Source organism: Salmo salar, unplaced genomic scaffold, assembly GCF_965601325.2.
Source record: "Salmo salar unplaced genomic scaffold, fSalSal1 ptg000360l, whole genome shotgun sequence".
Taxonomy (NCBI): domain Eukaryota; kingdom Metazoa; phylum Chordata; class Actinopteri; order Salmoniformes; family Salmonidae; genus Salmo; species Salmo salar.
In genome coordinates, this window is record NW_027675360.1 from 1,578,579 (window position 1) to 1,601,481 (window position 22,903).

At 40.1% G+C, this 22,903-nt stretch overlaps 1 protein-coding gene across 4 annotated transcripts; it reads right to left on the minus strand.

Moving 5' to 3' along the window:
• Window positions 1-1,977: 1,977 nt before the first annotated feature.
• On the minus strand, window positions 1,978-22,185 carry LOC123733106 (NLR family CARD domain-containing protein 3-like). Of its 4 annotated transcripts, XM_082971649.1 has the most exons (11): window positions 22,068-22,185; window positions 20,871-21,059; window positions 20,057-20,173; window positions 16,843-16,932; window positions 10,974-11,090; window positions 10,567-10,651; window positions 10,209-10,437; window positions 7,591-9,838; window positions 6,024-6,197; window positions 2,465-3,668; window positions 1,978-2,152 (listed from the first exon to the last, which is right to left on the minus strand). In XM_082971649.1, the coding sequence occupies exons 2-8, from the start codon at window positions 21,041-21,043 to the stop codon at window positions 8,043-8,045; spliced, it is 2,607 nt and encodes an 868-aa protein (XP_082827775.1). In that variant the 5' UTR covers window positions 21,044-21,059; window positions 22,068-22,185; the 3' UTR covers window positions 1,978-2,152; window positions 2,465-3,668; window positions 6,024-6,197; window positions 7,591-8,042. The 4 variants fall into 4 exon arrangements, with proteins under 4 accessions (XP_082827775.1, XP_082827776.1, XP_082827774.1 ...); XM_082971650.1 differs by lacking the exon at window positions 2,465-3,668; XM_082971648.1 differs by lacking the exon at window positions 1,978-2,152 and having other exon boundaries at window positions 2,430-3,668.
• Between the last annotated feature and the right edge of the window lie 718 nt (window positions 22,186-22,903).

The following is a 22,903-nucleotide window of genomic DNA, read 5'->3' on the forward strand; positions in this document are numbered from 1 at the left end:
TAAACATATTCAGATATATCAGTGTCCTGAAACCTTCCATATCTATTCATAAATTAATGTATCATATTATGAATTACAAATTATCAACGTTTTGCCTGCAGATAGAAACATGTATAGTACAAATATTTGAGTAGACTGACCAGACCAGTTTAAAAGCAGTGTCAGTCAAAAGACAGACAGTGAGGTATCAGATTTAGATTGTATTGAGTATACAGTCCACACCATATCTATTTTGACAGTGAAGATAACATTTTAAATGTGGCTCTAAACTCCAACATTTTGGATTTGAGATCAAATGTTTCATATGAGGTGACAGTATATAATGTCACCTTTTATTTGAGGATATTTTCATACATATCTGTTTCACCATTTAGTAAAATGAAAGCACTTCATGTATCTAGTCCCCCTATTTAAATAAGTCATATGTTTTCTGACCAATTAAATCATAGTGTGTTAAAATAGTCAAAAGTTTAGTATTTGGTCCCATATTCTTTGACTGCAATGACGACATCAAGCCTGTGACTGCCATGATTGAGAAGGATCATGAAAAATAATGAGTGAAAAAGTTACAGAGGCCACAACAAAACATGCTAACCTCTGTCATGACGTTGGCCTCTTTGGGTACAGGAAGGACAGTTGACCCCCCTCCCCTTTGTACCAACACCCATACAGGACCAGGCTTCATTTGACAAGCTGTTCTATGGGCACTATAAAACACTCCCTGATTTACATTTCTCCAGACCAGGCCTACACTCCGTTGGCACATAGGTTCTACCTTCCAATTCCTCTACTGAAAGTGAACCATACCACGTGGTTAACTTTTAGACTATTGATACCGACAGAATAAGAACAAGTCTTTGATATTAATTATTAGTCTGCAGCTAAGTAAATTATATCATCGAACGCGAAGACCAACGAAACCACCATTCTATGACGACATTAATGAATGTTGCTTTGAAAGATCCATTCTAACCGAGAGAGAGACTCTCCAACAGAACCGAACTCTCCAACAAAGAACGACGACACACTGAGCGTAAATATATATTGATTGCAATTGTTCCCGAATGAGTGAGCCTTCAATTGTCAATTGTTAATATTAATGAACTCTGTGTAACTTCTCAGCGGACCGTTTATGACCCATTGTTCAACAGGCCGACCTGCCTGTTTAGCCCACAAGGGCACATTCCTCTACCAATCCTTTGTGACGATAATTACTGTTTGTATGTTTTTCTGTTAATTACTTAGTGTAGTAAATAAATGATTTTAAGACAATTGATGTATCGATGATTTTAGTAAAGACTGGGTTCGTGCAGATACAACAATTTATGACGTTTTGGAATGAGACTGGACTAGAGGTAAATACACCATTTAAACTTAGAAGATAATCGACCTATATTATAATAGAATATAATATTATAGTACAGGAAAGTTATATTAGGAAAATTATAGCTTTGTAATCTGAATATTCTCCTTGGTGCCCCGACCTCCTAGTTAATTACAATTAAACGATTAATCAGTTTAATCGCGTGATAATAATTACAGGGAGCTAATTGATAAACATATCTTCCGTTTAATGGTACCCCCAAAGACACGACACCTCTCACCATTACCAATAACAGAGGCTACAACAAAACATGCTAACCTCTCACCATTACCAATAACAGAGGCTACAACAAAACATGCTAACCTCTCACCATTACCAATAACAGAGGCTACAACAAAACATGCTAACCTCTCACCATTACCAATAACAGAGACTACAACAAAACATGCTAACCTCTCACCATTACCAATAACAGAGGCTACAACAAAACATGCTAACCTCTCACCATTACCAATAACAGAGGCTACAACAAAACATGCTAACCTCTCACCATTACCAATAACAGAGGCTACAACAAAACATGCTAACCTCTCACCATTACCAATAACAGAGACTACAACAAAACACTTGTGGACCAACTACAGGAATACTGACCTCAGAGTCTCCAGTCTGCAGTGTGGATCCTCCAGTCCAGCAGAGAGCAGCTTCACTCCTGAATCCTTCAGGTCATTGTTACTCAGGTCCAGCTCTCTCAGGTGTGAGGGGTTTGAACTGAGAACTGAGGCCAACACTTTACAGGATGTGTCTGTGAGTTTACAGCCAGTGAGTCTGCCAACACAGAAGAAATACAATGACAGACAGGTTGTATTAAAATTATATTCTTAGCTTTCCATGTTTACGCTGTTACCCGTTTACAAATAATGTGTTGGGTTTGACCACAGAGCTGAGACCAGAGAAGCACAGCCTTCCTCTGTGACTAGACAGCCTGACAGCCTGCAACGAGTAAAATCATCTTGTAGAGAGAAAAATATATAATACAAATATTTGAGTAGACTGACCAGACCAGTTTAAAAGCAGTATCAGTCAAAAGACAGACATTGAGGTATCAGATTTAGATTGTATTGAGTATACAGTCCACACCATATCTATTTTGACAGGAATAGATGAATGAGGCTGAGGGTGATGACTACAACAACGATGGTGATATTGATGGAGGAATAGATGAATGAGGCTGATGGTGTTGACTACAACAAGTATGGCAAAGTCAACAACGCAGCCACTGCTAGCTAGCCTACTTCACCAGCCAGCAGTACTGCATCATTTGTAATTTTAGTCAATAAGATTTTTGCAACGTAAGCTTAACTTTCTGAACATTCGAGACGTGTAGTCCACTTGTCATTCCAACGTGATATGGACCTGTGGACTATTGCGGAGGTTAGGAGGAGTATATCCAGGGCTTTGGAGGAATTAGGGGCAGGAGAAAAGCACCTCCCACGAGAACAGGTGGAGGCAGCGAGAGCGCGGCAACAAGGGAAGCACGAGAGGCAGACACACCCCCCCAAAAAATTAGGGAGATTGGCACAGTCAGGTTGGAGACCTGAGCCAGCTCCTCATGCTTACCGTGGGGAGCGAGTGACTGAGCAAGCACCGTGTTATGCGGTGATGCGCACTGTGTCGCCAGTGCGCATTCACAGCCCGGTGAGCTCTGTGCCTGCCCCACGTACCAGGCCTCCAGTGAGTCTATCCAGCCTGGTACGCCCTGTTCCTGCTCCTCGCACTTGCCCTGAGGTGCGTGTCACCAGTCGGGCGCCACCTGTTCCAGCCCCACGCATCAGGTCTCTAGTGCGCCTGCCCAGTCCGGTGTGTCTTGTTCCTGCTCCTTGCCCTGAGGTGTGTGTTACCAGTCTGGCGCCACCTGTGCCAGCCCCACGCATCAGGCCTCCAGTACGCCTTCCCAGTCCAGAGCTTCCGGCAACGTCCCCCAGTCCGGAGCCTCCAGCGACGTTCCCCAGTCCGGTGAGACCTGTTCCGGCTCCATGTAAAAAGCCTCCAGTGATGATCCATGGTCCGAAGCCTCCAATGATGATCCATGGCACGAAGACTCCAGTGATGATCCATGGCACGAAGCCTCCAATAATGATCCATGGCACGAAGCCTCCAGTGATGATCCATGGCACGAAGCCTCCAGTGATGATCCATGGCCTGGAGTCTCCAGTGATAATCCATGGCAAGAAGGCTGTTGGGATGATCCATGGCCCGGAGCCTCCAGTGATGATCCATGGCACGAAGACTCCAGTGATGATCCATGGCCCGGAGCCTCCAGTGGTGATCCACGGCACGGAGCCTGCAATGATGATCCAATGATGATCCAAGCTAATATTTTAAATGTGGCTCTAAACTCCAACATTTTGGATTTCAGATCAAATGTTTCATATGAGGTAACAGTATATAATGTCACCTTTTATTTGAGGATATTTTCATACATATCTGATTCACCATTTAGAAATGAAAGCAGTTTATGTATCTAGTCCCCCCATTTGAAGAAGTCATAAGTATTCTGACCAATTCATTTATAGTGTATTAAAGTAGTCAATAGATTAGTGTTTCGTTGTAAACTAGTTGGTTGCATTTGCAGTTTGTTTTGGTTGTGTTTTGCCCAATAATAAAATGGTGGATGATGACTGGATAATTTTCTGTCTAAGTGAGTAGATAACATGTTTCTAAACACTACTAAATGAATCCTGATTATGCCATGATTACTACAAATCATGAATGAATCATGAATAATAATGAGTGAGAAAGTTACAGAGGCTACAACAAGACATGCTAACCTCTCACCATTACGAATAACAGAGGATACAACAAAACATGCTAACCTCTCACCATTACCAATAACAGAGGCTACAACAAGACATGCTAACCTCTCACCATTACCAATAACAGAGGATACAACAAAACATGCTAACCTCTCACCATTACCAATAACAGAGGCTACAACAAAACATGCTAACCTCTCACCATTACCAATAACAGAGGCTACAACAAAACATGCTAACCTCTCACCATTACCAATAACAGAGACTACAACAAAACATGCTAACCTCTCACCATTACCAATAACAGAGGCTACAACAAAACATGCTAACCTCTCAACACTCCCAATAACAGAGGATACAACAAAACATGCTAACCTCTCACCATTAACAATAACAGAGGCTACAACAAAACATACTAACCTCTCACCATTACCTAAAACAGAGGATACAACAAAACATGCTAACCTCTCACCATTACCAATAACAGAGGCTACAACAAAACATGCTAACCTCTCACCATTACCAATAACAGAGACTACAACAAAACATGCTAACCTCTCACCATTACCAATAACAGAGGCTACAACAAAACATGCTAACCTCTCAGCATCACCAATGACAGAGGCTACAACAAAACATGCTAACCTCTCACCATTACCAATAACAGAGTCTACAACAAAACATGCTAACCTCTCACCATTACCAATAACAGAGGATACAACAAAACATGCTAACCTCTCACCATTACCAATAACAGAGGCTGCAACAAAACATGCTAACCTCTCACCATTACCAATAACAGAGACTACAACAAAACATGCTAACCTCTCACCATTACCAATAACAGAGGCTACAACAAAACATGCTAACCTCTCTCCATTACCAATAACAGAGGCTACAACAAAACATGCTAACCTCTCACCATTACCAATAACAGAGGCTGCAAAAAAACATGCTAACCTCTCACCATTACCAATAACAGAGACTTCAACAAAACATGCTAACCTCTCTCCATTACCAATAACAGAGGCTACAACAAAACATGCTAACCTCTCACCATTACCAATAACAGAGGCTACAACAAAACATGCTAACCTCTCACCATTACCAATAACAGAGACTACAACAACACATGCTAACCTCTCACCATTACCAATAACAGAGGCTCATTTATCATTATTCACGATTCATTCCTGATTATTCATAATCATGGTAGCATCCACATGAATGTAGAAGTGTTCAGAAACATCTTCTATTCTTACTGACAATACAAGTGAAGTGACTCCAAAATTACAGGACATTATTCACCATTAAGTTACTATTAGGAAAAATATTATCTAAAACACAACTAGGACAAACAGCAAATTAATTCAACAATTTAGTAGAATCACAAGCTTGATGTAATCACTGCAGGCATGAATATGGGACAAAACATTCAACTTTTGACTAAATACATTTGTCCAAATAATTAATAATTTTTAAATGTAAATATTGATTCATTGCTTCAACTTCATGTAATTGTCAATAAAAGCCTTTGACACTTATGAAATGCTTGTAATTATAATTCAGTATTCCACAGTAACATCTGACAAAAATATCTAAAGACACTGAAGCAGCAAACTTTGTGGAAATTAATATTTGTGTCATTCTCAAAACTTTTGGCCACGACTGTATATGTATGAATACGTTTAAATAAAAGGTGACATTCTGTACTGTCACCTAATATGAAACATCTCAAATCCAAAATGCTGGAGCATAGCACCACATTTAAAACTGTAAACTTCACTGTCCAAACACATATGGTGTGGACTATGTGTGTCTGGTAAACACATGTGGATCTGGTGAACAGTTATCACTTGTTGACCAACTACAGGAATACTGACCTCAGAGTCTCCAGTTTACAGTGTGGATCCTCCAGTCCAGCAGAGAGCAGCTCCACTCCTGAATCCTTCAGGTCATTGTTACTCAGGTCCAGCTCTCTCAGGTGTGAGGGGTTTGAACTGAGAACTGAGGCCAACACTTTACAGGATGTGTCTGTGAGTTTACAGCCAGTGAGTCTGCCAACACAGAAGAAATACAATGACAGACATTTTGTATTAAAATGATACGCTTAGCTTTCCCTGTTTACACTGTTACCCGTTTACAAATAATGTGTTGGGTTTGATCACAGAACTGAGACCAGAGAAGCACAGACTTCCTCTGTGACTCCACAGGCTGACAGCCTGCAAAGAGTCAAATCATATTAAAATCACACTGCTATTCTTTGGTGGTGAAAATAGTGGCGGTATATTTTTTCAACATATGAAACCTTCCATATCTATTTGTAAATTAATATATCGTCATTAAAAATGACAAATTATCAAAGTTTTTCCTGCAGATAGAAACATGTATAGTACAAATATTTGAGTAGACTGACCAGACCAGTTTAAAAGCAGTATCAGTCAAAAGACAGACAGTGAGGTATCAGATTTAGATTGTATTGAGTATACAGTCCACACCATATCTATTTTGATAGTGAAGCAAAACATTTAAATGTGGCCCTACACTCCAGCATTTTGGATTTCAGATCAAATGTTTCATAAGAGGTGACATTGACGCATTTGCAGTTATTTTAATAATAATGAGTGAGAAAAGTTACAGAAGCTACAACAAAACATGCTAACCTCTCACCATTACAAATAACAGAGGCTACAACAAAACATGCTAACCTCTCACCATTACCATTAACAGAGGCTACAACAAAACATGCTAACCTCTCACCATTACCAATAACAGAGGCTACAACAAAACATGCTAACCTCTCACCATTACCACTAACAGAGGATACAACAAAACATGCTAACCTCTCACCATTACTAATAACAGAGGCTACAGCAAAACATGCTAACCTCTCACCATTACCAATAACAGAGGCTACAACAAACATGCTAACCTCTCACCATTACCAATAACAGAGGATACAACAAAACCTGCTAACCTCTCACCATTACCAATAACAAAGGACACAACAAAACATGCTAACCTCTCACCATTACCAAAAACAGTGGCTACAACAAAACATACTAACCATTACCAATAACAGAGGCTACAACAAAACATGCTAACCTCTCACCATTACCATTAACAGAGGCTACAACAAAACATGCTAACCTCTCACCATTACCAATAACAGAGGCTACAACAAAACATGCTAACCTCTCACCATTACCAATAACAGAGGCTACAACAAAACATGCTAACCTCTCACCATTACCAATAACAGAGGATACAACAAAACATACTAACCTCTCACCATTACCAATAACAGAGGCTACAATCTAAAACACAACCAAATGTACAACTGTAAGCTTCACTGTCCAAACACATATGGTGTGGACTATGTGTGCCTGGTAAACACATGTGGATCTGGTGAACAGTTATCACTTGTTGACCAACTACAGGAATACTGACCTCAGAGTCTCCAGTTTACAGTGGGGTTTCCCCAGTCCAGCAGAGAGCAGCTTCACTCCTGAATCCTTCAGGTCATTGTTACTCAGGTCCAGCTCTCTCAGGTGTGAGGGGTTTGAACTGAGAACTGAGACCAGAGAAGCACAGCCTTCCTCTGTGACTCCACAGCCTGACAGCCTGCAACGAGATCATCATGACTTCACAAACACACTGTTAATTTAACACCAGTAGTGTAGAAGGACAACGGTAGATGCATTTGGTTTATTCTCTCAAACAACATATAGATTCATCTTCCGTCTCCTAGAATTGTATGGTCATATTGTAATACTAGATTGAATATCTGATTCAATATGTTATTCAATTTAATATTATATACATATTATAATACACATTTTTCTCTAAACATAATATTTCTTTCTTCCTGATGATTACTTCTTATATGTCATTTTATTTACTCACAGAGCAGCTCTGGAGGCTTTGACCACTGGCAGCAGCCTCAGAAGACCTTCCTCTGATCTGGAGTATTTCTTCAGGTCAAACACATCCAGCTCCTTTTCTGAAGTCAGCAACACAAAGACCAGAGCTGACCACTGTGCAGGTGACAGGTTGGGTTTTGAGAGACTTCCTGATTTCAGGTAGCTTTGGATTTCCTCCACTAGAGAATGGTCATTCAGTTCATTCAGACAGTGGAACAGATTGATGCTCCTCTCTGGAGAGGTATTCTCCCTGATCTTCTCCTTGATGTACTTGACTGTTTCTTCATGGCTCTGTGAGCTGATTCTTGTCTTTGTCAGTAGACCTCGTAAGTGCTTCTGATTGGACTCCAGTGAGAGGCCCAGAAGGAAGCGGAGGAAAAGGTCCAGGTTTCCTGTCTCACTTTGTAAGGCTTTATCCACAGCACTCTTGTAGACAGTAACTTCAGGCTCGTCTCTGTACAGCAAAGAAAATATACTGGACTTTGTTTGCTGTTTGTCCATTAGATTCTCATTGTTGTTGATGAATGAGAGGAACACATACACAGCAGCCAGAAACTCCTGAATGCTCAGATGCACGAAGCAGTACACCTTCATCTGGTGCAGAACACATTCCTCTTTAAAGATCTGTGTGCACAATCCTGAGTACACTGAGGCTTCATTGACATCAATGCCAGCCTCTTTCAGGTCTTCTTCATAGAAAATCAGATTGCCATTCACAAGCTGTTGAAAAGCCAGTTTTCCCAGTGACAGAATGCTCTCGTTACTCAAGTGTGGATCTGTCTCTTCTTTCCCAAGATACTTTTCATTCTTCTGTTTGGTATGAAACACCACAAGGTGTGTGTACATCTCAGTCAGAGTCTTGGGCATCTCTTCTCTCTTATGTTTCAGCATGTGTTCGAGGACTGTTGCAGAAATCCAACAGAAGACTGGAATGTGGCACATGATGTGGAGGCTCCTTGATGTCTTTATGTGTGAGATGATTCTGTTGGCCAGGTCCTCATCAATGAATCTCTTTCTGAAGTACTCCTCCTTCTGTGGGTCATTGAACCCTCGTACCTCTGTCACCTGGTCAATACACCCTGAAGGGATCTTATTGGCTGCTGCAGGTCGGGTAGTTATCCAGAGGAGAGCAGAGGGAAGCAGATTTCCCTTGATGAGATTTGTCAGCAGAACATCCACTGAGGTTGACTCTGTGACGTCATAACAGATCTTGTTCTTCTGGAAGTCTAGGGGCAGTCGGCACTCATCCAGACCATCAAAGATGAACAGAACTTTGTACTTGTCGTAGTTGGAGATTCTTGATTGTTTGGTTTCCATTGAGAAGTGATTGACAAGTTCAATCAAAGTGTGTTTGTCCCCTTTCATCAAATTCAGCTCCCTAAAAGGGAATGAAAACACAAATTGAACATCCTGATTGGCTTTTCCTTCAGCCCAGTCCAGAATGAACTTCTGCACAGAGACTGTTTTTCCAATGCCAGCGATTCCCTTTGTCAGCACAGTTCTGATAAGTTTGTCTTGTCCAGTTAAGGGTTTGAAGATGTCGTTACATTTGATTGCAGTCTCTGGTCTTGCTTGTTTCCTGGTTGATGTCTCAATCTGTCTCAGCTCATGTTCATTATTGACCTCTCCTGTTCCACCCTCTGTGATGTAGAGCTCTGTGTAGATCTTGTTGAGAAATGTTGGGTTTCCTTGTTTAGCGATCCCCTCAAATACACATTGAAACTTCTTCTTTAGGTTAGATTGGAGTTCACGTTGGCAAATCACAGCAAGCTCATCTGAATGAAGAAATAACACAGAGGATATTAATATTACATATGTTTTAATAACTACAGTATTGTAGGACTGTTATTTAAATTATAATCATTTATTCTCTTAACTGACTGTATAAATCTTTTCATAATGCATTACAGACTGGTGTGACTGATTATATTATTATTCGTATTATTGATGGTATTATTAATGTTGTCTCTCTCTCTCTCTAAATTAATCACCACAACACATCCCTGCTGCTACTTGATGAGGTCACTAGGTGTTGTGTTAAGTCTGCTACAATATCATTGAGTTACACAGCTACTTTAGCTGTACTTTAGCCACAGCTTTTAAATGTTATAAAACAGCATTCAACATGAGGCAGACAGATCTTACGTTTCTCCAGTGTGTCAGCAAGCTCCTTCTGGTTCATTTTCCTCAGGATGTGCAGTGTGATCTTCAGAGCCCCCTCTCTGGCACTGCTCTCCTGCTTCTCATCTTCAGCATCCACCACTTCCTCATCCTGCTTCTGACTCTCAAATCCTTCTGGGAGTTCAGGACCAAGAATCCTCTTGAACATCTTCAGCTCGTTCTTCACAAATGTCATAATTTTCTCTTCAAGCAACTGAAATAAATCATGTAAATAAGTTAAGCAAGAGAAGAAATGCTTTCTCATTAACACATTAATGAATGATTGACAGATCAACTTTACTCGAGGTAAACAAAAACAAATGTTCATAACAGGACCACATACACTGAATATAGAGTCCAGGTCTGTTTGATGACTCTGGGAAGACTGACCACTGAGAATCTCTGACTCTGATCTCTCCTGTTGGTTTCTGTGGACAAAACATGAGATTATATCTCCTCATCCAGGGAGTACACACACACACACACACACACACACACACACACACACACACACACACACACACACACACACACACACACACACACACACACACACACACACACACACACACACACACACACACACACACACACACACACACACACACTGTTTTAGGACTATGAAAATGGACTAAAGGATTAGCCTATGGATTATGAAAACAACCAAAAGAAATGTGAAAATGGGAGAGGAGAAATGACTTGAAACAGTGTTGTTTAACTCACTGACCATGACCCATGAGTTCTTCTTACCTTTGTTCAGTAGTAAAGTCTCCCTCTCTAAAGGATATAGGAGGTTTCATAGACCAGTCACTCTTCATGGACACACAGCTGGGTACAGGGGAGGCTGGTCTCTCCTGCTTTATTGGTCTTCAACACAACAGAGACAAACTTTACATCTCTCATCTACTCTGATCTCAGATGGGAAACATAAGAAGAGTTTCATTACAAAACGCTAGATATCACTTTCAGAAACGTTCATAAGTTAACTTTTATTCTTTAAAGAAATTATAAATGAGATAGGTGTTTTTTAACCTGTTAGGGCTAGGGGGCAGTATTTACACGGCCGGATAAAAAAACGTACCCGATTTAATCTGGTTACTACTCCTGTCCAGTAACTACAATATGCATATAATTATTGGCTTTGGATAGAAAACACCCTAAAGTTTCTAAAACTGTTTGAATGGTGTCTGTGAGTATAACAGAACTCATATGGCAGGCAAAAACCTGAGAAGATTTCATGCAGGAAGTGGCCTGTCTGACAAGGTGTTGTTGTTCTTGGCTCTGTTTATTGAACATTAGGATCTTAGCTGTAACGTGACACTTCCTACGGCTCCCATAGGCTCTCAGAGCCCGGGAAAAAGCTGAACGATATTGAGGCAGCCCCAGGCTGAAACACATTATCGCCTTTGCCAAGTGGCCGATCAGAGGACAAAGGGCTTAGGCGCGTGCCCGAGTCGACCCCATGCTGTATTTTCTTTCGTCTGTTTACCTAATTGCAGATTCCCGGTCAGAATATTATCGCTTTTTTACGAGAAAAATGGCATAAAAATTTATTTTAAACAGCGGTTGACATGCTTCGAAGTACGGTAATGAAATATTTAGAAATCTTTTGTCACGAAATGCGCCGTGCGCGTGAACCTTATTTACCATTCGGATAGTGTCTTGAACGCACGAACAAAACGCCGCTGTTGGAACATAACTATGGATTATTTGGGACCAAACCAACATTTGTTATTGAAGTAGAAGTCCTGGGAGTGCATTCTGACGAAGAACAGGAAAGGTAATCAAACTTTTCTAATAGTAAATCGGAGTTTGGTGAAGGCTAAACTTGCTGGGTGTCTAAATAGCTAGCCCTGTGATGCCGGGCTATCTACTTAGAATATTGCAAAATGTGCTTTCACCGAAAAGCTATTTTAAAATCGGACATATCGATTGCATAGAGGAGTTCTGTATCTATAATTCTTAAAATAATTGTTATGCTTTTTGTGAACGTTTATCGTGAGTAATTTAGTAAATTGTTAGTAAATTCGCCGGAAGTTTGCGGGGGGTATGCTAGTTCTGAACGTCACATGCTAATGTACAAAGCTGGTTTTTGATATAAATATGAACTTGATTGAACAAAACATGCATGTATTGTATAAAATAATGTCCTAGGTGTGTCATCTGATGAAGATCATCAAAGGTTAGTGCTGCATTTAGCTGTCTTCTGGGGTTTTGTGACATTATATGCTAGCTTGAAAAATGGGTGTCTGATTATTTCTGGCTGGGTACTCTGCTGACATAATCTAATGTTTTGCTTTCGTTGTAAAGCCTTTTTGAAATCGAACAGTGTGGTTAGATTAACGAGAGTCTTGTCTTTAAAATGCTGTAAAATGGTCATATGTTTGAGAAATTGAAGTAATAGCATTTCTAAGGTATTTGAATATCGCGCCACAGGATTCAACTGGCTGTTACGTAGGTGGGACGATTTGGTGCCACCTGCCCTAACTCCCTAATCATGGCATGCAATTTTTCAATGACCGACATGTGTATGTTTATAATGTATCATTTGATGTTTCATTTAAGATAGTCAAATGTTTTTTTTTTCAAAATGCTTTACGTATATCTGTCTCATTCTCTGAGAAATCAGTAGTACTGCTAGGTTTTACACAGTAATAATATATATCTGCCTCTCAGAGAAATCAGTAGTACGCTAGATTTAACACAGTAATAATATATATCTGCCTCTCAGAGAAATCAGTAGTACTGCTAGGTTTTACACAGTAATAATATATATCTGCCTCTCAGAGAAATCAGTAGTACTGCTAGGTTTTACACAGTAATAATATATATCTGCCTCTCAGAGAAATCAGTAGTACTGCTAGATTTAACACAGTAATAATATATATCTGTCTCACTCTCAGAGAAATCAGTAGTACTGCTAGGTTTAACACAGTAATAATATATATCTGCCTCACTCTCCGAGAAATCAGTAGTACTGCTAGGTTTAATACAGTAATAATATATATCTGCCTCTCAGAGAAATCAGTAGTACTGCTAGGTTTAACACAGTAATAATATATATCTGCCTCACTCTCAGAGAAATCAGTAGTACTGCTAGGTTTTATACATTAATAATATATATCTGCCTCACTCTCAGAGAAATCAGTAGTACTGCTAGGTTTAACACAGTAATAATGTATATCTGCCTCACTCTCAGAGAAATCAGTATTACTGCTAGGTTTAACACAGTAATAATATATATCTGCCTCTCAGAGAAATCGGTAGTACTGCTAGGTTTAATATAGTAATAATATATATCTGCCTCTCAGAGAAATCAGTAGTACTGCTAGGTTTAACACAGTAATAATATTATATCTGCCTCACTCTCAGAGAAATCAGTAGTACTGCTAGGTTTTATACATTAATAATATATATCTGCCTCACTCTCAGAGAAATCAGTAGTACTGCTAGGTTTAACACAGTAATAATGTATATCTGCCTCACTCTCAGAGAAATCAGTATTACTGCTAGGTTTAACACAGTAATAATATATATCTGCCTCTCAGAGAAATCGGTAGTACTGCTAGGTTTAATATAGTAATAATATATATCTGCCTCTCAGAGAAATCAGTAGTACTGCTAGGTTTAACACAGTAATAATATATATCTGCCTCACTCTCAGAGAAATCAGTAGTACTGCTAGGTTTTATACAGTAATAATATATATCTGCCCGAACTTGGCAGGTGTCTGTATAGCTTGCTTTGATGGCTAGCTATGTACTCAGAATATTGAAAAATGTACTTTCTCCGAAAAGCTATTTTAAAATCTGACACAGCGGTTGCATTAAGGAGTACTGTATCTATAATTCTTAAAATAATTGTTATGTATTTTGTCAATGTTTATGATGAGTATTTCTGTAATATGTGTGCTCATTGTGCTCATTCACCGGAAGTTTTGGAGGATAAACATTTTCGGAACAATTTCTGAACATCACGCGCCAATGTAAAATTCAGTTTTTGGATATAAATATGAACTTTATCGAACAAAACATACATGCATTGTGTAACATGATGTCCTAGGAGTGTCATCTGATGAAGATCGTCAAAGGTTAGTGCTTCATTTAGCTGTGTTTTGGGTTTTTGTGACATACAGTGGGACAAAAAAGTATTTAGTCAGCCACCAATTGTGCAAGTTCTCCCACTTAAAAAGATGAGAGAGGCCTGTAAGTTTCATCATAGGTACACTTCAACTATAACAGACAAAATTAGAAAAACAATTCCAGAAAATCACATTGTATGATTTTTTATGAATTTATTTGCAAATCATGGGGGAAAATAAGTATTTGGTCAATAACAAAAGTTTATCTCAATACTTTGTTATACACCCTTTGTTGGCAATGACACAGGTCAAATGTTTTCTGTAAGTCTTCACAAGGTTTTCACACACTGTTGCTGGTATTTTGGCCCATTCCTCCATGCAGATCTCCTCTAGAGCAGTGATGTTTTGGGGCTGTCGCTGGGCAATATGGACTTTCAAATCCCTCCAAAGATTTTCTATGGGGTTGAGATCTGAAGACTGGCTAGGCCACTCCAGGACCTTGAAATGCTTCTTACGAAGCCACTCCTTCGTTGCCCGGGCGGTGTGTTTGGGATCATTGTCATGCTGAAAGACCCAGCCACGTTTCATCTTCAATGCCCTTGCTGATGGAAGGAGGTTTTCACTCAAAATCTCACGATAACTGGCCCCATTCATTCTTTCCTTTACACGGATCAGTCGTCCTGGTCCCTTTGCAGAAAAACAGCCCCAAAGCATGATGTTTCCACCCCCATGCTTCACAGTAGGTATGGTGTTCTTTGGATGCAACTCAGCATTCTTTGTCCTCCAAACACGACAAGTTGAGTTTTTACCAAAAAGTTATATTTTGGTTTCATCTGACCATATGACATTCTCCCAATCCTCTTCTGGATCATCCAACTGCTCTCTAGCAAACTTCAGACGGGCCTGGACATGTACTGGCTTAAGCAGGGGGACACGTCTGGCACTGCAGGATTTGAGTCCCTGGCGGCGTAGTGTGTTACTGATGGTAGGCTTTGTTACTTTGGTCCCAGCTCTCTGCAGGTCATTCACTAGGTCCCCACGTGTGGTTCTGGGGTGAGATCTTGCGTGGAGCCCCAGATCGAGGGAGATTATCAGTGGTCTTGTATGTCTTCCATTTCCTAATAATTGCTCCCACAGTTGATTTCTTCAAACCAAGCTGCTTACCTATTGCAGATTCAGTCTTCCCAGCCTGGTGCAGGTCTACAATTTTGTTTCTGGTGTCCTTTGACAGCTCTTTGGTCTTGGCCATAGTGGAGTTTGGAGTGTGACTGTTTGAGGTTGTGGACAGGTGTCTTTTATACTGATAACAAGTTCAAACAGGTGCCATTAATACAGTTAACGAGTGGAGGACAGAGGAGCCTCTTAAAGAAGAAGTTACAGGTCTGTGAGAGCCAGAAATCTTGCTTGTTTGTAGGTGACCAAATACTTATTTTCCACCATAATTTGCAAATAAATTAATTAAAAATCCTACAATGTGATTTTCTGGATTTTTTTTCTCATTTTGTCTGTCATAGTTGACGTGTACCTATGATGAAAATTACAGGCCTCTCATCTTTTTAAGTGGGAGAACTTGCACAATGGGTCGCTGACTAAATACTTTTTTGCCCCACTGTATCTTCTTGCTTGGAAAATGGCTGTGTGGTTATTTTTGTCTATGTACTCTCCTAACATAATCTAATGTTTTGCTTTCGCTGTAAAGCCTTTTTGAAATCGGACAATGTGGTTACATTAAGGAGAAGTGTATCTTTAAAATGGTGTAAAATAGTCGTATGTTTGAGAAATTGAAAGTATGATATTTTTGCTATTTTTGCTGTTAACGGGATCCTATCTCGAAGGGGTCCTCAACAGGTTTTAAGTTATATTTTGCTAATTGTAGGCCACTGTCTGTAATTTGTGTCAATATATGTCATGATGTGTATCCTAACATGAACACAATGATGTGCCAAATCTGTAATTTAGTGCATTTTTATTGGGTAAGCATTAGAATAAGCCTCCTTAATACTTGCAGCCATAGGTGATAATAGAAGCTGATCCGTGGTCAGTATGTGAACTAATTATAATGTTAAGGAAAGATTTGAATGGAGAAACTGATCTGAGAGTAGAGCTCCCTTTCTTTCCATCCTATCAGTATTGATACATGCTCCACCAGACGTGATACCTTGTAGTGCTGCTGATCCAGTTTCTACTGGTCTGACTGAGGATATGAACTCTGACCTGTCCACCAGACGTGATGCCTTGTAGTGCTGCTGATCCAGTTTCTACTGGTCTGACTGAGGATATGAACTCTGACCTGTTCACCAGACGTGATACCTTGTAGTGCTGCTGATCCAGTTTCTACTGGTCTGACTGAGTATATGAACTCTGACCTGTTCACCAGACGTGATACCTTGTAGTGCTGCTGATCCAGTTTCTACTGGTCTGACTGAGGATATGAACTCTGACCTGTCCACCAGACGTGATACCTTGTAGTGCTGCTGATCCAGTTTCTACTGGTCTGACTGAGGATATGAACTCTGACCTGTCCACCAGACGTGATACCTTGTAGTGCTGCTGATCCAGTTTCTGCTGGTCTGCCTGCGGATATGGAGCTCTGCCCTGTTCACCAGACTTGCTACGTTGACTTTATACCTTGTAAATTAAAAAAAGGAAATAGTAACACTACATAACAATAATTACGCTATAAGGAGAACCAGTACTGAGTCAATGTGCAGGGGTACCAGGTAGTTGAGGTAATAATGAGGCTATAAGGAGTACCAGTACTGAGTCAATGTGCAGGGGTACCAGGTAGTTGAGGTAATAATGAGACTATAAGGAGTACCAGTACTGAGTCAATGTGCAGGGGTACCAGGTAGTTGAGGTAATAATGAGACTATAAGGAGTACCAGTACTGAGTCAATGTGCAGGGGTACCAGGTAGTTGAGGTAATAATGAGACTATAAGGAGTACCAGTACTGAGTCAATGTGCAGGGGTACCAGGTAGTTGAGGTAATAATGAGACTATAAGGAGTACCAGTACTGAGTCAATATGCAGGGGTACCAGGTAGTTGAGGTATTAATGAGACTATAAGGAGAACCAGTACTGAGTCAATGTGCAGGGGTACCAGGTAGTTGAGGTAATAATGAGACTATAAGGAGTACCAGTACTGAGTCAATGTGCAGGGGTACCAGGTAGTTGAGGTAATAATGAGACTATAAGGAGTACCAGTACTGAGTCAATGTGCAGGGGTACCAGGTAGTTGAGGTAATAATGAGACTATAAGGAGTACCAGTACTGAGTTAATGTGCAGGGGTACCAGGTAGTTGAGGTAATAATGAGACTATAAGGAGTACCAGTACTGAGTCAATGTGCAGGGTACCAGGTAGTTGAGGTAATAATGAGACTATAAGGAGTACCAGTACTGAGTCAATGTGCAGGGGTACCAGGTAGTTGAGGTAATAATGAGACTATAAGGAGTACCAGTACTGAGTCAATGTGCAGGGGTACCAGGTAGTTGAGGTAATAATGAGACTATAAGGAGTACCAGTACTGAGTCAATGTGCAGGGGTACCAGGTAGTTGAGGTAATAATGAGACTATAAGGAGTACCAGTACTGAGTCAATGTGCAGGGGTACCAGGTAGTTGAGGTAATAATGAGACTATAAGGAGTACCAGTACTGAGTCAATGTCCAGGGGTACCAGGTATTTGAGGTAATAATGAGACTATAAGGAGTACCAGTACTGAGTCAATGTGCAGGGGTACCAGGTAGTTGAGGAAATAATGAGACTATAAGGATTACCAGTACTGAGTCAATGTGCAGGGGTACCAGGTAGTTGAGGTAATAATGAGACTATAAGGAGTACCAGTACTGAGTCAATGTGCAGGGGTACCAGGTAGTTGAGGTAATAATGAGACTATAAGGAGTACCAGTACTGAGTCAATGTGCAGGGGTACCAGGTAGTTGAGGAAATAATGAGACTATAAGGATTACCAGTACTGAGTCAATGTGCAGGGGTACCAGGTAGTTGAGGTAATAATGAGACTATAAGGAGTACCAGTACTGAGTCAATGTGCAGGGGTACCAGGTAGTTGAGGTAATAATGAGACTATAAGGAGTACCAGTACTGAGTCAATGTGCAGGGGTACCAGGTAGTTGTTGTAATAATGAGACTATAAGGAGTACCAGTACTGAGTCAATGTGCAGGGGTACCAGGTAGTTGAGGTAATAATGAGACTATAAGGAGTACCAGTACTGAGTCAATGTGCAGGGGTACCAGGTAGTTGAGGTAATAATGAGACTATAAGGAGTACCAGTACTGAGTCAATGTGCAGGGGTACCAGGTAGTTGAGGTAATAACGAGACTATAAGGAGTACCAGTACTGAGTCAATGTGCAGGGGTACCAGGTAGTTGAGGTAATAATGAGACTATAAGGAGAACCAGTACTGAGTCAATGTGCAGGGGTACCAGGTAGTTGAGGTAATAATGAGACTATAAGGAGTACCAGTACTGAGTCAATGTGCAGGGGTACCAGGTAGTTGAGGAAATAATGAGACTATAAGGATTACCAGTACTGAGTCAATGTGCAGGGGTACCAGGTAGTTGAGGTAATAATGAGACTATAAGGAGTACCAGTACTGAGTCAATGTGCAGGGGTACCAGGTAATTGAGGTAATAATGAGACTACAAGGATTACCAGTACTGAGTCAATGTGCAGGGGTACCAGGTAGTTGAGGTAATAATGAGACTATAAGGAGTACCAGTACTGAGTCAATGTGCAGGGGTACCAGGTAGTTGAGGTAATAATGAGACTATAAGGAGTACCAGTACTGAGTCAATGTGCAGGGGTACCAGGTAGTTGAGGTAATAATGAGACTATAAGGAGTACCAGTACTGAGTCAATGTGCAGGGGTACCAGGTAATTGAGGTAATAATGAGACTATAAGGATTACCAGTACTGAGTCAATGTGCAGGGGTACCAGGTAGTTGAGGTAATAATGAGACTATAAGGAGTACCAGTACTGAGTCAATGTGCAGGGGTACCAGGTAATTGAGGTAATAATGAGACTACAAGGATTACCAGTACTGAGTCAATGTGCAGGGGTACCAGGTAGTTGAGGTAATAATGAGACTATAAGGAGTACCAGTACTGAGTCAATGTGCAGGGGTACCAGGTAGTTGAGGTAATAATGAGACTATAAGGAGTACCAGTACTGAGTCAATGTGCAGGGGTACCAGGTAGTTGAGGTAATAATGAGACTATAAGGAGTACCAGTACTGAGTCAATGTGCAGGGGTACCAGGTAATTGAGGTAATAATGAGACTATAAGGATTACCAGTACTGAGTCAATGTGCAGGGGTACCAGGTAGTTGAGGTAATAATGAGACTATAAGGAGTACCAGTACTGAGTCAATGTCCAGGGGTACCAGGTAGTTGAGGTAATTGAGGTAATATGTACATGTAGGTAAGGATAAAAGTGACTAGGCAATCAGGATAGAGATTATATCTCCTCATCCAGGGAGAGCACACACACACACACACACACACACAGACACACACACACACACACACACACACACACACACACACACACACACACACACGTGGAGTGAACGTTGTGTTTGTTTAATATTGTTTTAGGACTATGAAAATGGACTAAAGGATTAGACAATGGATTATGAAAACAACAAAAAGAAATGTGAAAATGGGAGAGGAGAAATGACTAGAGACAGTGTTGTTTAACTCACAGACCATGACCCATGAGTTCTTCTTACCTTTGTTCAGTAGAAAAGTCTCCCTCTCTAAACTCTTCAGGTTTATCCATAGACTGGTCACTCTTCATGGACACACAGCTGGGAACAGGGGAGGCTGGTCTCTCCTGCTTGATTGGTCTTCAACACAACAGAGACAAACATTACATCTCTCATCTACTCTGATCTCAGATGGGGAACATACGAATAGTTCCAAAACGCAACATATCACTTTACAGAAATTAGCTTTTATTGTTTAAAGAAATTATGTATTAATTATTACATCTCTCACAGACAAGGATTTGTTTAAAATCTATCACTTGATGGTTTCATTTCAGAGAGACAAAAATCATGTTTTTTTTGCAAAATGTTATATATCTGCCTCACTCTCAAATGTGACCGACCGGCTCAATTTGGTAATTAACTAAATAACTACATATATAGTGATTTTGGTTTATGTCAGTTTAATTGTTTGTTATGGTATAAATTGTTATTTTATGATTGTAAGTGATAAAAATTAACTAGTAATTCTCAGTAATTACTACTTTAGTAAGGAATAACACATTTTTTCAGCACTACTGCAGTTGCTAAATAATTCCAATAGCATAAAACCACAAATGACATTTCAGAATATAAGTTTAGTTTTCTCCCTGGATACACCACCACTCCCCACGCTTCCTGCAGAACCCCTGCAGTACCTCCACAGACCCCGGATTGAGAACCCCTGATTTAGCAGATGCTCTTATCCAGAGAGATTTACAGTAAGTGCATTCACCTTAAGATAGTTATTTATTTAGGAAATAAACTTAATCAATTCTTCATAAAATTGTCATCTTACCTCTTAGCTTTGGTGTCATGTCCCCCAGAGAGATGCATTTTGGAGGCAGGGGCCCCCTCCTCTCTCTCCCCAGATAGACTCATTTTAGATGCAGGGGCCCCCTCCTCTCTCTCCCCAGAGAGACTCATTTTAGAGGCAGGGCCCCCCTCCTCTCTCTCCCCAGAGAGACTCATTTTAGAGCACTGACCCCTGTAAACAGAGATCCAGCATGTTGGTTGTGGTTAACACAGTGACAACTAAACAGAGATCCAGCATGTTGGTTAACACAGTGACAACTAAACAGAGATCCAGCATGTTGGTTGTGGTTAACACAGTAACAACTAAACAGAGATCCAGCATGTTGGTTGTGGTCAACACAGTAACAACTAAACAGAGATCCAGCATGTTGGTTGTGGTTAACACAGTGACAACTAAACAGAGATCCAGCATGTTGGTTGTGGTTAACACAGTAACAACTAAACAGAGATCCAGCATGTTGGTTGTGGTTAACACAGTGACAACTAAACAGAGATCCAGCATGTTGGTTGTGGTCAACACAGTAACAACTAAACAGAGATCCAGCATGTTGGTTGTGGTTAACACAGTGACAACTAATTATTGAATGTCAATTGTTCTCTTATATTCATTATCTCTTAGAAATAAAACATTTACTAACATACATAGAAACAGTCAGGTGATTTAATTAATAGATAATAATAGATAATAACTAATAATAATATTAATGTCTCACTTTCTCTTTTAATAATTTCTCTCATTCTAGTGTGTTGCTTTGTTTAACAGGTATGATATTATTATGCTGTTACTGAATTCAGTTCATAATAACAATGTTAAGAAAAGTATGTTCAGTGGTTTCAAACCAAATTACACAGGAAAGAGGAGCTCATTGTAGTTTAGAAAACAACAAATATTCTGATATTCTGAAAGATGATTTACAACTATGATACATTAAAATTTTTACAAATTGTAAAATAACCACAATAAACAAATCGTATAATACGATATATGAACAATATGTTTTTGAATTTGACTTGCCTACGCCCAGTTAGCGCCATTTTGTATGATTGAACTGTCACATAACTGTCCCAGGTGAAATGGACTTTTAAATCTGAGTGTTTTACTGTCAGTCACTATACTAAAATAACACCATACATTTAATTTCTCTACACACTTTACAATAATCACTGGGAAGATTCTTACCTTGTAGCCTGAATTCACAACCAGAACATGTCAAGTCATTGAGATATTTTCCGTTGTTCTGAGAGAGCACCTTCCTGATAACAAGTGTCTCTGTATCTATGTTCTAGGTACAGTTGATCTTTGGATGCAATAATATCTGGTCAAAGTCTAGTGACACAACACCATAGTATATCATAAACATAACAGCAGTTGGCCAGTAAAGGCCATGTCCTACTATAAAACAGGGTTCATCAACAACACCATAGTATATCATAAACATAACAGCAGTTGGCCAGAAAAGGCCATGACATACTATAAAACAGGGTTTGTCAACTAGATTTGGCTTCGGGTGTCACGGTTGTCATAGAGAGGAGTGGACCAAAGTGCAGCGTGATTATCGTTCCACATATTTTATTGAACTGTGAAACTATTCAATACATACACATAAACTAAAGAACAAAAAAACAACAAACCGTGATGCAGAGGTGAAACATACACTACTCAAAAACAATCTCCCACAAACCCAGGTGGGAAAAACACCTACTTAAGTATGATCTCCAATTAGAGACAATGATGACCAGCTGCCTCTAATTGGAGATCATCCCAAACAAAACCCAACATAGAAATACAAAACTAGAAAACAACATAGAAAAACTAAACTAGAAAACCCCCCTGTCACGCCCTGACCTACTCTACCATAGAAAATAACAGCTTTCTATGGTCAGGATGTGACAGTACCCCCCACAAAGGTGCGGACTCCGGATGCACCTAAACAAAAAAAAAGATAAAAGGTAGGGTTAGGGAGGGTGACTATTGTCTATGGCGGCTCTGATGCAGTACGCAGAACCTTCTCATCC